This window comes from Sminthopsis crassicaudata, chromosome 4 (assembly GCF_048593235.1).
Source record: "Sminthopsis crassicaudata isolate SCR6 chromosome 4, ASM4859323v1, whole genome shotgun sequence".
Lineage (NCBI taxonomy): Eukaryota > Metazoa > Chordata > Mammalia > Dasyuromorphia > Dasyuridae > Sminthopsis > Sminthopsis crassicaudata.
This window is the reverse complement of record NC_133620.1, coordinates 415,834,238-415,852,078: the sequence shown is the minus strand read 5'-3', so window position 1 is coordinate 415,852,078 and position 17,841 is coordinate 415,834,238. Positions and strand designations below refer to the sequence as shown.

Genomic DNA, 17,841 nt, shown 5'->3' with positions numbered 1-17,841 from the left:
TTTTTATAATGTGGGTACTTCATGCTGGTCAGTCCTTTACCAACATATCCCATGTCATGCAATCAGTTCCAGAGTTCTTCAGAATCATCTTGAGAGTGTTCTTGTATTGCTTCTGATCATCATGTGAGTGCTTGTTTTCTGTGAGTTCTTCATAAAATAGTCTTTTAGGCAAACACATGTTTGGCATTTAGATATCATGGCCAGCCTATTGGAGTTTGCTTTCTGAAGCAGAAATGCTTGGCAATTTAGTTCAACAAAGGTCCTCAGTTGTAGAGGTCTAGCAGGATCAAGATGGAGAGCAAAGGATCATTAAGAATTCTGGAGACAGTCTGTACTTTAATGTTGATGTCTAAAACTAGGTTGTAGATTATCTCACTGAGATATCTGATTACTTAATCATTTATAAAGTTTGAGATCCTTTGATAGAGTTGGCAAATCATGTCATGTTTTAAAACCTGCTTTTTTTTTTCATTTCCATAGTCATATTGTGTATTGTGTACACCCTGAGTTGTACATGCAAGACACAGCACACGTCTGATGAATGAATACAAGTGAGTGAACAAAAAAAGAGAGAGAAAGAACCTCAGTATCTGGTATCTTATCCTGTCAGGTGATCTTCAGAACCTTCCTTAGACAATTCAAATGGAAGTGATTCAATTTTCTGGCATGATGCTGGTATACTGTCTAGGTTTCACAGGCGTATAACAGTGAGATTAGCACAACAACTCTGTAGACCTAGACCCAAGGAAAGCCTATAGTTCTTTCACTCTGAACCAATAAAGCTTTCTAGATGGCTAATAGTTATAGAATGCAGCAGTACCCTGCTCTTTCAAAGATCCACACTCAGGGCAGAAACTTGCAGAGTTCAGACTGGGTACAGCAATTAGGATCAAACCTTGGATCAAACCTCTTTGGTACTATTTTTGAGAAAACTTGAAGATCTCCAGCCTGTCCCTGAGATTCTGGAATAATACAACACTCAGTTGTTCAAGAAGGCAATAAAAAATCCATATCTTCCCTCCAGAAGCACGCCAGAACCCAGACCTAACAATTCTGAAATCAGGAAGTAGGCTGGAAGGCTGGATAAACAAATGAAAAAAAAAAAAAAAACTCTACCATAATGATTTAATATGGTGACAGAAGCTCAAGATAAAAACAAAGAAGAGAATTATTCCAACATCTACAATCAATGCTTCAAAAGAAATATTTCAAAGAAAAACATTCAAATACGGGTTGATGACATGTTTTTCCTCTAAACCTATCACCATCTGGGTTCATAGAGGATGTCCAATTAGACAAGACCCTAGGAGTGGTTATCATGTCTTAATGATTATAAGAGAGGATTGCAAAGAGGGGAAGAGAAAATGCTGGGTGAAAGGGAAAGGAAAATTATGGAAAATAATCTCACATAATTAGGGTACACAAGAAGATATCTATACAAACAAGGAGTGGGTAGGTAAAAACAGCTGGCACTTGAAGCTCACCCTTATCTAAATTGGTCAAAATAAGAAAGAATACACCCAGGCATACACACAGACACAGAGTTATATCTAGAAATACATTTTACTTAACAGGAAAATAAGAGGAAAGAGGGGGGAAATTAGGACAATAGATTAAGGGAGGGGAATTAGTTCTAAGCAAAACAAGCTCTAAAGCTGTACAAAAATATTTACAGCTTACTTTGAAGTGTTAGAATGAGAATCTGAAAAGAGTATTCATAAACTGGAGAAGTGGATGAACAAGTAATGATATATAAATTTGAAAAATATTAATTTAGTTAACAATCAGCATCATGAATAGCCAGGACTCTAGAATATTGATTATGAAATATGCTGTTCCTCATGGAGAGATGAAGGACTTTGTATACAGCAAATTTTTTTCAGACATTGGCAATGAGACAATTTTGATTGACCATATATGTTAGTATTCAGGAGTTTTTTATGTTCTCAGTTGAGAATTTGAAGTAGGAGGTAAGATGAATCTTGGCTGACTTTAAAGCAATTTTTTTAAAAGGAAAAATATTTTGGTAGGAAGTATGACTACTATTTTGGTAATTGAGGTTGACAAAAAAATAGTTGAGTATGATAATTTTAAGTTATATTGAGAAAACCAAAGGGTTGGATCCTTACTCAGATTGAGTAAAAATAATAATAAAAATAGATGGCAAAGGAGGCAGAGCTTCCCAACTCTCATTTTCCTTCTTTTTTTTCCCCCTACTCAGGAGTAGACAGAGCAAGAGACAGAACAAAACTGGTTAAAAAAGGTTAGTACTTGACCTAGAAAAGATAACAAAATTCATCTGGAAGAACAAAAGGTCAAGAATTTCAAAGGAACTAATGAAAAAAAAATCAAATGAAGGTGGCCTAGCTGTACCAGATCTAAAACTATATTATAAAGCAGCAGTTATCAAAACCATTTTGTACTGGCTAAGAAATAGACAAGTTGATCAATGGAATAGGTCAGTCTAACAGGACTAAATAGTTAATAATTATAGCAATTTAGTGTTCAACAAGTCTAAAGACTCCAACTTTTGGGGTAAGAATTCACTATTTGACAAAAACTGCTGGGAAAATTAGAAACTAATTTTAATTAGTTTAATTAGAAACTAATGACAGAAACTAGCCATTGACCCAAACTTAACACTATACCAAGATAAGTTCATGATCTAGGCATAAAAAAAATATTATAAATAAATTAGAAGAACATAGGATAGTTTACCTCTCAGACCTGTGGAGGAGAGGAAATTTGTGACCAGAAGAACTAGAGATCATTATTGATCACAAAACAGATAATTTTGACTATATTAAGTTAAAAAGGTTTTGTACAAACAAAACTAATACCGACAAGATTAGAAGGGAAGCTATAAACTGGGAAAACATTTTTACATTCAAAGGTTTTGATAAAGGCTTCATTTCCAAAATTATATATAGAGAATTGACTCAAATTTATAAGAAATCAAGCCATTCTCCAATTGATAAATAGAGAATATAAACATAATTTTCAGAAGATGAAATTGAAACTATTTCTAGTCATATGAAAAGGTACTCCAAATCACTGTTGATCAGAGAAATGCAAATTAAGACAACTCTGAGATACCATTATACACCTGTCGTATTGGCTAAGATGACAGGAAAAGATAATGACGAATGTTGGAGGGGATGTGGGAAAACTGGGACAGTGATACATTGTTGGTGGAGTTGTGAACAGATCCAAACATGCTGAAGAGCAAGTTGGGACTGCTCGAAAAGTTACCAAAGTGTGTACCCCTTTTGACCCAGCAGTGTTTCTACTGGGATTATATCCCAAAGATATCATAAAGGAGGGAAAGGGACCCACATGTGCAAAAATATTTGTGGCAGTCCTCTTTACAGTGGGAAGAAACTTGAAACTTAGTGGATGCCCCTCAATTGGAGAATTGCTGAAAAATTGTGGTATATGAATGTTATGGAATGTTATTGTTCTGTAAGAAATGACCAATAGGATGATTTCAGAAAGGCCTGGAGAGACTTACATGAACTGATGCTGAGTGAAATGAGCAGGACCAAGAGATCATTATAACGGCAACAAGACTATCTGATGATCGATTCTGATAGACATAGCTCTCTTCAATAATGAGATGATTCAAACCAGTTTCAATTTTCCAGTAATAAAGAGAGTCATATCTACACCCAGAGAAAGGACTATGGGAATTGAGTGTGGACCACAACATAGCATTTTCACTCTTTCTGTTATTGTTTGCTTGCATTTTTGTTTTCCTTCTCAGGGTTTTTTTTTTCTTTCTAGATCTGATTTTTCTTGTGCAGCAAGATAACTATATAGATATGTATACATATATTGGATTTAACATATAATTTAACATATTTAACACATATTGCACTACCTGCCATCTAGGGGATGAGAGTGGAAGGAAGGAGGGGAAAATTTGGAACAGAAGGTTTTGTAAGGGTCAATGTTGAAAAAAAATTCCCATGCATATATATTTGTAAATAAAAAGATATAATAATAAAATTTTTTTAAAAGATTAGTACTTAAGATGAGTAAGTAGATAATCAGTGAGCAGGTACCTACCTGCCTTTAATTATTTCAAGACACCTGAAGATCTGGAAGCATTTAGTGGATTCCAAGCTCAATAAGAATCATCCATCATCAAGAACCATCAATACAAGGTAGTTCTAATAGACTTAAGATAAAAAATACCATCCTCATCCAGAGTGAGTACAATAGAGTTTGAATGTGGATCAAAGGATAGTATTTTCACTTTTTTGTTTGTTCGTCATGCCTTTTTCCATTTTGATCTCATTTTTCTTGTACAACATGACAAATATCAAAACATGTTTAAAATAATTGCACATATTTAATCTATATCTTACTGCTTGCTGTCTTGAGGAGGGGGGAGGTAAGAAAGAGGGAGAAAAATTTGGAATGTAAAATCTTATAAAAAATGAATGTTGAAAACTATCTTTACATGTATTTGGAAAAATAAAATACTATTGAAATTAGAAAAAAGAATCATCAATGTACTATTATTGCAGCCAAAAAAAAAAAAACCTAATTCAGTCTCTGGTTACATAAATATACATGATATAGATAATACAAAATATACATAATATGGGTAGTAATTCTGCTATATTTTGCCTTGGTGAGACCATATATAGAATATTATATTCTATTCTGCATATCATATTTTAGGAAGGACATTGAAACCTGAAATGTATCCATGTGAGAGCAACCAGGATGTTGGGAACTCTTAAGTTCATGCAATATTAAAATTAGTTGGGGAGTACCAGGGATATTTAGCTTGTAGAAAAGAACTTGTCCTCTTCAAATATTTCAAGGGGTATCATATGTAATTGATAACAAACTTGTTCGTCTTGTCCTCAGAAAACATCTAGGAGAAATAAGTTGAAGTTGTGTGGGGTAGATAATTTTAGGTTTGAGGTAAGGAAAAACTTCCTAATTATTAGAAATATCCATAGGATGAGCTGACTTAGGAGCTGACTTTCAGAATCTTGTTTCAATATGTCTAGCCACATCATTCATAGCTCTCATTTCATATTATGTTCAGTTTTAGAGTTAGAAAATGCTTTTATATGCAACATGCATTATCAGTTTTTGGAAGATAAATTGCTTCTTCTTGTACTTGTAACTGCTGTTTTAAGTTTATACAAATACATGCATAATTTTCCTCTGGCAACTCCATCAGAATCCCTTATCAGTACTATGAAGCACTTTCTTTTTGAGTATTAATAGTACTGAATGCTTAATTTATAAAGGTAATGTTTTGCTATTATCTAATACCCAATCTTACATTCATGCATTTTTATTTTCACAGAAAAATATGAATTTGTATTTAAGATCTTACAGAAACTAAAATTGATTTTCATTTAATATTTTTAATTGGTACAGTCTTCTACCTTATTTCAGATTCAGAAGAAGATGTGGTTGAAACACCTGCAGTGTTTCATGATGAACATACCCACCAGGAGATAAAGGGCCACAAAACACTAGCAACTCCTGCAGTTCGCCGCCTTGCCATGGAAAACAATGTAGGTTCTCCCACTGATTTTTCTGCATGTATTTCTTCTTTAAAAAAAAAAAAAGATGACATATATTTATGTTATTTCACAGAGAAGTTTGAGGTCTTAAAAGGTACTGAACAATTTTCTAAGAGCAGTCCAGACTACTTTTATTACTTACTTAATTTGGGGCCCATTTAATCTATGTTTTCTCTCCAAAATCTATGTGTAAATGGACCCATCTAACAATTTGTCACTGGGATTTTGATCCAACTACATATGCTAGTTTAGACAATAGGAATTCTTCATCCATTTGATTTTTCTTTTCAAAGTTGGAAAGAACTTTAGAGACTCTATTTAATATTCAACCTTATAATTGAAAAAGAATCCTCTTTATAATGTATCAGTTGCCTAAAGTTGTTTGCATGTTGTCTCTTCCATTAGAATGTGAGCTCCTTGAGAGCAGACTATGAAGACTATATCTTCAGCACTTAGCACAGTGCCTGGCACATAGTAAGCGCTTAATAAATGCTTTGTGAACTAACTAACTGGCTATCCAGCTTTTGTTTGAAGACCTCCAATGAAGGGATCATCCCTTGTTTTCTCAAATTATCCATTCCACTCTGAGATAGCTTCTATATATTGCTGCCCTCTAGGATCAAACAGAACATTTCTACTTTCTATTCCACACAACAGCCCTTCAGCTATTTGAATGCTCCTTTCATGGTCCCTTCAAGCTTATTAATGTCTTACCAAAAGCTCTGATGCCCAGAGCTGAACATAATACTTCAAATATGGTCTTTCACAGAATATAAGCCATTTATTTTCTTAGACATACTTCTCTATACCTCTAAATGCAGCATGTAATAACAGCAATAACAATAGTTTTTTTTTGACAATATTAATAATAGTTTTGGTTGTTGTATACTTTTGACGCATATGGAGTTTGTAGCACATTAAAATCCTTTTTTCATCTTTTTCAGATGAGCTGTTGTCTAGCCATATCTCTCATCTTACACTTGTGAAGTTATATTTTTTTTAACAGATTCAAGTCCTGTGCTTATCTGTTGATATCCTTTTAGATCTCTAATTTGTTATCCAATATATGAGGCTCTACAATATTTAGGGATTTGTTTTAAACCACACAATATCATCTGCAGAGAGGAATCAATAGGGGATTTCATAAAGTATTGGGAGTACTTCTACCACTTGAACACTTTGCTGGATATCCTTCATGATATAATGGTAAACACCTTTGGTGAGCAAAAGCCTCCCTATTTTGTGCCTAGCTTGATATTAATGATCGGGGTCATTGAACAAAATGATTTCTCTGTCATTTTTCATGAAATCTTGAAATCCCTCCAGATTAATTATTTTTATGAACTGCTTTATTTGAATAGATATCCCCCATTCCTCATTAATTTCTTTAGTGCATTTCAATGTTCAGTTTTTCAATAGAAATTTATATTCTCGGGTCTACTGGTATCTGTGTAGGGTTAGGATATTTATAGGAATACCCCAAGAATGTTAAATATTAAATTGTGGAAGATTTATGGGAGAACATGGACAAAACTTGCACAGGATGAAAAGATGAATGTAATCTGCAGTGTTGGAGGGTAGTATTCAAGTTGATGGCTAGTTTGTGACAAGATGAATATACTGTTTTTCTTTCAAAGCACAAGCTAGTCCTTTGAAAAACATTTCTATGAGGTGGGGCAAAGCCAACATGGCAGAGAAAAGGCAGGGACTTATTTGCGTTCTCCCAAATTCCCCTCTAAACAACTTTAAATAATACCTCAAAACAAATTCTGGAGCAGGAGAACCACTCAAGGACAGGGTAAAAGTCCAGATCAAGATAATGTAGAAGGTCAACAGGAAAAGTGTGTTGTACCATGATATAGTGGAGCACAATCTAGTGTAGGCCATGCTTCTGCAAAACAGTAGCAGGTTGTGGGGATGACTGAATCAGCAGTAGCAGCAGCAGAAAGGGTTCCAGGACTTTCAACTTACACACAGTAAGAGGGCTAGACAACAGGTGGAGATTATAGGTATCCTTTTGCTGGCATTGGGTGCAGACTCTTATGTATTATGCAGATCTGGGTCCCAGTCCCAGAATGAGGAATAGCAATAGCACAGCAGACTTTGAAAATTCAGAGGAGAAACAGGGACCTTGGTCTCAATTTCAGAATGGAAAAGAATGTTTGTGGTCGCTCATATATTGGAACACAGATCAGGAGAGTAGTAAATAAATCAATCTCTCCTTAGATTGTAAAACCCCCTTGGAAGAACTGAAAACATTCAGACTTTCCAGAACTAGCTCTAAAAACAGCTGCACAAAAAATCTGAAGCTTGGGACATTGCCCTGTCCATCCCAGGAACAGAGCCAAACTACAGCATCATGTTAAAAGTCAAGAAATAGTTTGGGAAAATGAGCAAACAACAATAGCAATAAAAGAATAAGTCCATAGAAAATTACTGCAGTGGCAGGGAAAATCAAAGCACAAACTAAGAAAAAGACAAAGTCCAAATCGCCACATCCAAAGCCTCAACAGAAAACACGATTTAATCTCCAGTCCAAAAGGAATTTGGTCCAAAAAAAAGTCCAAAAAAGGCTGCTAAAAATCAAATAAGAGGGAAAATTGGGCAAAGAAATGAGGGCAAGGAAATAATGGGGAAAAAAAGTCAACAGTTTGATAAAGGAGGTACAAAAAATACTGAAGGAAACAAGAACTTAAAAACAGAATAGATCAAATGGCAAAGAAGGTATAAAAATACTGAGGAAAATATTTCTTAGAAATTAGAATTGGGCAAAAGGAAGCTAATGACTTAACAAAATCAGAGGAATGAAAAAGTAGAAGAAAATATGAAATATTGAAAAAACAAATGATCTGGGAAATAGATTAAGGAGAAATATTTTTTAAATTATTAGACATCCTAAAAGCCTTCATACCTTTCAAGCCATAAAATCATTCAGGCCCTGAATGGGCTTAAATGTTATCTTTCGAGAAAAACCAGCCTGATAATCTATAACCATACAGTAAAATAGAAATTTATTACTTCCTGAAAGATATTCCAACATGAAAAGTCCCAGGAATATAATGGCTAAATTCTAGAGCTCCTGGGTCAAAGGAAAATATTGCAAGAAAGAATCTAGAAACAATTTAAATGTCATAGAGCCATAATCAGGATAATACAAGATTTAGTTAAGGTTCAAAGATCTTGGATTATGATATTCTGGAGGGCAAAGGAGCTAGAATTATGACTAAAAATAACTTCCCCAGCAAAATCAAGTATAATCCTTGGTGGGGAGGGATCAATATCTAGTGAAATAGAAGATTTGAAAACATTTCTGATGATACTACCAGAACTGAATAGAAAATTTGACTTTCAAATATAAGACTCATGAGAAGCATAAAAAGGTAAACAGGAAAGATAAACCATAAGGGATTCAATAAGGTTAAAATGTTTACATTGCTACATAGGAAGGTAATACTTGTAACTCCTAAGAAATTTCTCATTATGGAAGTTAGAAGGAATAGATTGAAGACATGATGTGAGTTGAGTAGGATAGTATCTAAAAAAAAAAAGGAGTAAGAAAGAAGAATGCACTAAGAGAAGGGGAAAGAAGAGGTAAAATGACAAATTATTTCATATCAAAGAGGCATGATGGAGCTTTTACAGTGGAAGAAAGAATGGGGAAAGTTCTAGACATGCTTGAACTTTTGTCTCATAAAAATTGGCTCAAAGAGAAAGTAATAAATACATTCATAGGGTTATCTATCCTACAAGAAAGTAGAAAGGGAAAAGAATAAAAGAAGGGGCAGGTGACTAGTAAAAGGGGAGGCAGTAGTCAGATGCAAAATACTTTTGAGGATAGGCATAATGAAAGAAAGAGTAGGATAAGGGGGGGAATAGAACACAAGGAAATATATAGTAATCACACCTTTGGAAAAAAATTTACAAGTTTCTTGATAAAAGCCTCTCTCAAAAATTTAGTAAACTGAAACAATTCCCAGTTGATCAACAATCAAAGGATATAGACAGTTTTCAGGCAGTAATTAAAACTATAGTCACATAAAAATGGTCAACATTTATTAAATATAAATTAAAACAATTCTGAAGTACCTCTATACACTTATCAGATTGGCTAATATGACAGAAAAGGAAAGTGACAAATGTTGGAGGGGATGTGAGAAAATTGGGGGGAGTTGTAAACTGATTTAACCAATCTGTAGAGAGATTTGGAAGACTAAAATTATGCATATCCTTCAATCCAATGATACTACACTAAGTCTATATCCCAAAGAGATCATAGAAGCAGGAAAAGGACCTATTTATACAGAATACAGCAACTCTTTTTATGGTGGCAGAGAACTGGAAATTGAGGGGATGCCCAACAATTGGGGAATGGTTGAATAAGTTGTAGTATATAATTGTGATGGAACACTATTGTACTATATGAAACAATGAGCAGGATGCTCTCAAAAAAAACCTGGAAAGCCCATTAACTGATGCTGAATAAAATGAGTGGAACTAGGAGAGCATTGTACATAGTAACAACAATATTGTAAGAATGATCAACTATGATGTAGTTAGCTCTTCTCAGCAATAAAATGATGCAATAAATTTTAAAAGACTCTTGATGGAAAATGCTATTTATTTATAGAGAAAGAACTGATGGAATGTGAATGCAGAGTAGCATACTTTTTCTGGTCTGTTTTCTTTTACAAAATGACCAATATGAAAATACATTTTGCATGACTACACATATATAACTCTTATCAAATTGCTTGCCTTCTTAATGTGGAGAAAAGAAAGGGAGAGAATTTGGAATTCAAAATTTTAAAAATGAATGTAAAAATATTTTACATGTAATTAGGAAAAATATTAAATACATTTTAAAGAGAGAAAATAAAACTTAAAACTGAGGAATTGATGCATAATAATTGCAAGAATTTAGTTATTTCTCTACCCACATCAATATAGACAGAATAGAATCATAGTTTTAATAGAAATACTTAGCAGCTACATCAAAAAAATTTTTTAAAGGCATGGAATAAAATAATCTAAAATCATGGTTTTTAATCAGTTAAGATATAACATCTTATTTACCCAGGATTTAACTATATAAATTAAACATTGTAAATAGTAGTCTTCTACTGAGTAAAATTATGATATTGAAAGACATTAAAATATAGTTAATTGTATTTGTACTACGATTAAGTCACATTCATTTTAAATGAGTGAATAAAAATTTATTAAACATTTTTATGTGTCAAATTCTATGCTAAGCTTTGAGGCTACAAATGGAAAAGCAAGACTCAGGGAGTTTACAATCTAATTGGATAAGACAGCACATATGAGAGAATTCATGTAAGGCCTGGTAGTCTGGACTATCAGGGTATAGTGGTAGAAGTAAGCAAAGTCTGCTTAAGGTTCAACAACAGAGAGGATGGCAATGAAATCACTTAGACAAGTTCCTTTAGGCCTACAATAATATACATTGGTGAGGTTTTAAGCAATTCGACAAAGGCGAGAGCATTGGATTTTAATTTATAAGAGCCAGATTTGAATACTGTGATCATGGGCATGTTTTTTGACCTCTCCTGACCTCATGATCTCTAAAATCAGGGGCTTAGATTAGATGATTTCTAAGGCCCTTTTCAGATCCTATCATCTATGACAGTCCCTCACCCAATAAAGTAATTTGTTACACAACATTACTAATATTCAGCCTCTGTTTAAATATATCTGATGAAAAGGAGCTAAGTACTGTATGAAATCACAAACTACATGTGACAGTGAACTCAAAACTGAAAAAGTCCATTTCATTTTCAAACAGATCTTGTTAGTAATTTTTTTTACATCAATAAGGGCCAAAACCTTTTTCCTTGTAATTTAAGATTATAGAGTCTCAGTGTCGGAAGTCCAACCTGAATCTAAAGACATCCTTCTTTAATATTCTCAACAAGTAATCATCTAGCCTCTGCTTAACTTTATTCCTGTGACTACCTATTCTACTTTGGGACATTTTTAATTTTTAAGAACGAAATTATATGATATGAAGTGAATACAATCAAGAGAACATTGTACTCAGTAAAAGAAATATGATATAACAATAACCAACCCTAAAAATTTTAGCTACTTTGATCAATACAGCCATCCATGGCAGGTCCAAAAGACTTATGTTAAAAAATATTATCCACCTCCAGAGAGAGCTAATGATCTCTAAATAAAAATTTAAACATTTTTTCTTATTTTCTTTATTTTTCTTGCTTTTTTGCAATATTGCTAATGTGCATGACTTCCTACTGAGTAGAAGAGGAACTGGAGAAAATTTAGAATTCCTAATTTAAAAAGTGAAAGTTAAAAAAAAATTTTTTTCTATCAAGTTAAAATTTGGCTCCCAGGAGCTCTTCCACCTATTCATTGATTCTAGTTCTTCCAGGAGCCAAATAGAACAAGTCTTAATCCACTTTTCATTTAGTAGCTTTTCAAAAACTCGAAGACAACTGTTATAGGCAAAATATCTCTACTCCTTCAACCTTCATGGTCCCTAAGGGTTGCCGTCTTCTGAATGGGTTCCTTGGGAAGGAAACTTAAAAGTTTCCTTCCTAAAATATGGTATGCAGAACTAAGTATGTGTTCTGAACAAGGCAGAGTATTTGCAACTTCTGCCCACTTGTCCTAGTTCTCACTTCAGGAGTGAAGTAGAATAAATCTTAGCTTTCTTTCACAAGACAGCTTTTGAAAACTTATCATTGGCTGTTACTTTTTTTCCTCCAGACAAAACATCCTCAATTGAATCAAGCAATCCTTAACCCAGTGGTTAAGATATCCAGATGCCACATGTGCCTCTAATAAGATGATTTTTGATAATTTTTATACTCTTCTAGCAAAAAAAAAATGAGAATATATTTGAGAGCTTTGATATGGTCGTTCTTTTTATTATTATACTTTTATTTAATCAACAAATTGATTAAAATTTGTTGGTATTTATTTCATTTATTTTTGTTACCTTTTTTCCATAACAGAAATACAAGAATAGCAGATCAAAGAATGGCTAAAAGCTTAAATCATTTGAACTCACCTTTAGCAATTTAGTTAGCATATGAATAAAGTATAACAATAAAAAAGTAATATCTTCTACTGAAGTATGAAATGTAACTTTAATCCTTGAGTTTTTAATACAATGAAGATATTTATCTTTGTTCTGTTGAGAATGGATTTATTAACTTAATTTTATTTTTGTTACACATCACTTTTTAGATAAAACTGAGTGAAGTTGTGGGAACAGGAAAAGATGGTAGAATCCTTAAAGAAGATATTCTCAATTATTTGGCGAAGCAGACAGGAGCTATTTTACCTCCATCACCAAAATCTGAAATTATGCCACCTTTACAAAAATCTGAAACAGTTCAGCCTATACCTGTACCAGTGGTAAAACCTAAAGTATTTACAGGCAAAGACAGAACAGAGCCCATAACAGGTAAAGTCATTAATATAATGTATCAGTAAAATAACTTTTGGGGGAATTTCTTCAAAAAGTTTGTTCAAATATGACATTGGCAGACTTATAATGAATTAATTTTGTTGAGGAATCCTCTCATCCAAGAAGAATGGAACCTTTTGGGGGATGTGTATCTATTAGTGGGGGTCACGGATAGGAGGCCAAACTTAAGGTAAGAAATTTATTAGTATTCTAAGGAAAACTACTCTCACTGAGTTAGCTTCAGCATTCTAAGGTACAAATTTGGTTTAAAATCTGCTTAGAGTACATGGCCAATCATTAGCATTCTGCAGAAATTTAGAATGGATGAATACATCATTATACAGGATGGGGGGGGGCATAGATAAAGAAAGGGAATCAAACAAAAAATATATTATACATATATTTAAAAAATGAAATATAACAAACTATTTGAATCAGAAGAGGGGAGAATTTGAAATGCAAGTGGCAGGATTTATTATAAGAATCCCATTCAAGGGCAATGCATGAGAGTAAGTAACCAAATATTTTTACAATTGTGAAAGAAATACATTCTATAGAAGTCTCTGCAGAAGATTTCATAGTCTTTTAAACAAAGAGAACAAGTAGTTAACAACAGTAGATGAGACTATCCACTTTGCTCTGTCCTTTTATAGTTTTTTTATATTTTGTTTTTTCAAGTTTTGGGGATTTTATGATATTAGATGACTGGGTAGTTAGAGGATTAGTTTATCAAGCTGCAAAATAATTGTAATTTCCATTCTTTTCTAAGTTTCATCTAAGTAATTATTAGTTAATAAGTAAAATTTTATAATTCTAATGAGTAATGTTGGAGCAAATTTATTTAAAATTTAAGCTCTATTATTTATGATTTTATTTGAAGACATATAAGATTTCAGCTTTTTATTTTGAGTTCAAGTTTTCAGAATCGTAATATATTTTTTTTAATTTTTTATTAATATTTATAATTATAACATGTTCTTTGACAGTACATATTCATAGGTAATTTTTTTTACGACATTATTCGTTGTACTCCCTTCTGTTCCAAATTTTTCCCCTCCTTCCCTCCACCACCTCCCCTAGATGGCAGGCATTCCCATACATATTAAATATTTTATAGTATATCCTAGGTACAATATATATGTGCAGAACCAAATTTTGTTGTTGTTGTTGCAAAGAAAGAATTGTATTCGGAAGCTAAAAATAATCTGGGAAGAAAAACAAAACAAAACAAAACAAAAAAAAAAAATGCTTATTTCCCAGTGTTCCTTTTCTGGATGTAGCTGAGAATCGTAGTATATTTATTAACAGACTCATACAAAGTATCTAGAGACTATGTAACATTGTAAATGACAGTCATCATTTCACAAAAGTAAAAATAGGCTTATCTGTTTAAATTCTCATCTTGAACTTTTGAATATTTCATCCTCAGAAAGCACCTAAAACAATTTCATGTGCCTTTGGATAAATTTCCTTTAATTGTCCAAAATCAGTGATTCCCTGGTTTTGTAATATAGATAGTTGTCATAAGAATAAAAAGATTTCATTTTTGAAATGAAAATAAACATTATAAAAATTTAATGTTTTGATGGAATAAGTTTCTAATAAATGTTTATTTAAATTTCTCCAGGTTTTGAGAAAACTATGGTTAAGACTATGACTGTGGCCCTGAAGATTCCTCATTTTGGTTATTGTGATGAAGTTGACCTTACTCAATTGGTTAAGCTACGAGAAGAATTAAAACCCATAGCTTTGGCCCGTGGAATTAAACTCTCCTTTATGCCTTTTTTCTTAAAGGTGAGAATTCATTTATATTAGAAGCACCAAATATGGAGCATTTGAAATTGTTTGTCAAAACTATAGTACATTGAATGTGGATTTCCCAATTAAATGGTACTTTTCATTCAGACATACTATATAAAACTTGTTCCCTAGGAATTCTTAACCTAAGTATCTCTTCTTTTTTCTCTTTTTTCTTTTTTATCTAAACATCCTTTTTAAGTTAAGTATAATTATTGTCAATTATGGAACCATCTAATCTACAGTGACAGGTTCATGTAATCTTAGATTTATTCAATTCATTTCACTAAATCTTAAGCAAAAAAATAAGTATTTTTTGCAAGTGATATAAAGTACAAAACAAAAACATTCTTCAATTTTATCTCTGTGGTTTTATCTTTATGAGCTTGTATATAGAAGGATATAGTATGTACACCTGTAAAGGCAAGGTATGTGCAAAGCAATACTAAGTAATGTTAAGAGGGAGAACATGCTGATAACAAGGGGATGTTAAGAAAAAGCTTATATGGTAGGCATCACCTGGGGACAAACTAAGCATGCTTTGATGGAAAGAGGAGGAAGAGCATTCCAGACAGTGGAAGGGGAATAGAGAGATTAAGGTACCAATTATTGACAGGCCTAAGGATGAGAAAGAAAAAGTAGAGGCAACAATTAGACCAGACTGACTTGAGCTCAGACTAGATAAATAAATAGTCCTCAGATTGTGACGGGTTTTTTATTTAAGGCTGAGAAGTTAGGATTTTATCTTAGAGGTGGAAGGGTACCATTGAAGATTTCTTGAAAGGGATATATGGGAGAAGCAAGATAAAAGTAACATGATCAAATATGTACTTCAGAAATACCATTTTAGCAACTGGATAAAAGATTGAAGGAAGGGAGAGACTAAAAGCATACAGGACATTTGGGAGTTTGTTAGAATAATCCATGGCCTGAATTATATATTAGTAGAGAGCAGGGAACAAATTGATCACATATGTATAGCATTTTGCAAAACACTGTATAAAATACTATGTTAATGCTAGTTTTTCTTTTTAAATTTGAAAGGTGTTGTAGAGTTAAGCTCAATAAGACTTAGCTAACTGGATATAAGGGTTAAAGGGAAGGAAAGTGTTAAGGAAATTGCCAAGGTTATGAATTTAAGTAACTAGAAGAATTGTGATGTCATCAATAACAATTTGAAAGAAGGAAGGTTCTCCCCAAAACCCAAGTATTTGGTAACATTTAACTATAACTATATTTAAATTTATACATTTAAATATATCTAACCATAACTTTTTCATAAACTAGATCTTGATTAGTTTTGTAAATGCTGTATTTGTATTTTAAAAATATATTTATTGTGTTTATTCCATGCAGCTTTTCCCATGTCTGTCAAAATTAGTTTCAATATTCTATGCAAGCTTTAACCTTGCTTTATCTTTTTGTTTGCATTATGTTAGTAGAATATGGAAATATCCTATTAACTTAATACATATTTATTACTGGGAAATTTTTAGTTTTTAATCAATTTAAGTACTATATTATTTGACATACCTATTCAAGATTCTTTAAGTTTCATTAATGGTACCTTTAAGCACTAAATATAATTATTTACCTTAAAAATTTCTAATTTAATCGTAGCATTCTTGCAGCTCAAAATTTTCTTAAGCTAACAAGAGCATGACAAAATTTACTTTTTCTTAAATCTCTGTGTGCATGCAGAACTAAGTATGTGACATTAGAAAAGTTTTCTAAGGGTAACATTATTGAATTGTTTTTCTTTTTAATCCACTCTATAACTTTACCTTTTTATAGGGGAATTTAGTCCATTTATATTCAACATTACAATTATTAAATTTGGCTTATCTCATAAATGATTTATATTATTCATTCTGTCAGGAAGAAATTAATTTTTCATTATTTTACTAATTTTAATTCTTATTTAGCAAAAAACTAAACAATATTCCTTTGTTTTATGTTACTCTTTAATTTGTACTAAATCCCAATAGCCTTTGTTAAAGATAGGAATTTTGTTGCAAGATCATCATATTCTATTTCTATAAGCAATAGCTTTTATTTTCTTCCTAATTTTTTAAACTGTAATTTCACTGGGCCAAGGGCTTCCAGTAAAAAGCATCTGCTATCAGTAGATTGGTAGATTATCTTCAAGTTATAGTCTTAGAGAGTTCCCTGAGAGTATTGAGTGGTTCTGTGAATTGACAGAAGGCAACTCAGTCAATGTGTCAGATTTTTCAGATTCTAAAGCTTGTATTATATTGTCTTTCTTATTATATTTATTATTCCTTGTAATTTTTTTTGTTATAGTCCCTTCCTTTTTTACCATCTCATTCCACTTAAATAAAATGGTACCTAATTTATTTTTAATCCTTTGTTGAATGCACTGAGGTAACAATTAGATAAGCAGAATTAAAAAGTATTCTAAATAATTAACTTCTTGAAAAGTTTTTAATTGCATTTCTCTTTTCTTCTCTTTATTTTCCTTTTCTTTTGTGATATATTTATTTATCACAATAACTATGAAATATACAAATGTGAAAATATAAAGAGATATACTTTGTCTACTTAAATTTAACCTTCACATCTCAGTTAGATTTTGGCCTTGATTTTTCTTATTTTTAGAGTTAATTTTTTATTTTTAAAAATGTATTTAAAACTTAAATACAAAAGAGAAAAAAATTGCCTTGTGCACAGCAGAAGATGAGAGGATTCAAGTATAAAACAATAATTTATATTTCAAGAAAGCCTATCTCATAAATACTACATATTGTTTTCAGAGCTCTCCATTTTCTTTTTCCTAGGCTATCTTTTGTTCTCTGCTGTGCATTTTTGGCTTTATTTCTTTCCCTCTTCCTCCCCACTCTCTCCCCCCAGAAGGATATATTATATGTATGTATGTACATATAAACATATGTGTATTCATATACATCTCTGTAAGCCTATACCATGCTTATTTATCCTCTGTTTCTTTTAAAGATGTATAACATCATCCTTCCTAAATCCATGTCTTTCCATCTACCAATTCATCATTTCATATAT

The 17,841-nt window shown here is 32.3% G+C and overlaps 1 protein-coding gene across 5 annotated transcripts in view; it reads left to right on the top strand.

The window, feature by feature from the left end:
* The window catches only part of DBT (dihydrolipoamide branched chain transacylase E2), a 53,256-nt gene that overhangs the window by 24,835 nt on the left and 10,580 nt on the right, over positions 1 to 17,841 (top strand). For 2 of the 5 annotated variants that reach the window (XM_074262788.1, XM_074262787.1), the window contains exons 5-8: positions 2,222 to 2,263; positions 5,425 to 5,546; positions 12,786 to 13,005; positions 14,636 to 14,802. In XM_074262788.1, the coding sequence (XP_074118889.1) occupies positions 2,222 to 2,263; positions 5,425 to 5,546; positions 12,786 to 13,005; positions 14,636 to 14,802 (551 nt within the window). Of the gene's footprint in view, positions 1 to 536; positions 552 to 2,221; positions 2,264 to 5,424; positions 5,547 to 12,785; positions 13,006 to 14,635; positions 14,803 to 17,841 lie in introns of those variants that run through there. The other 3 variants (XM_074262791.1, XM_074262790.1, XM_074262792.1) reach the window with 2 other exon arrangements.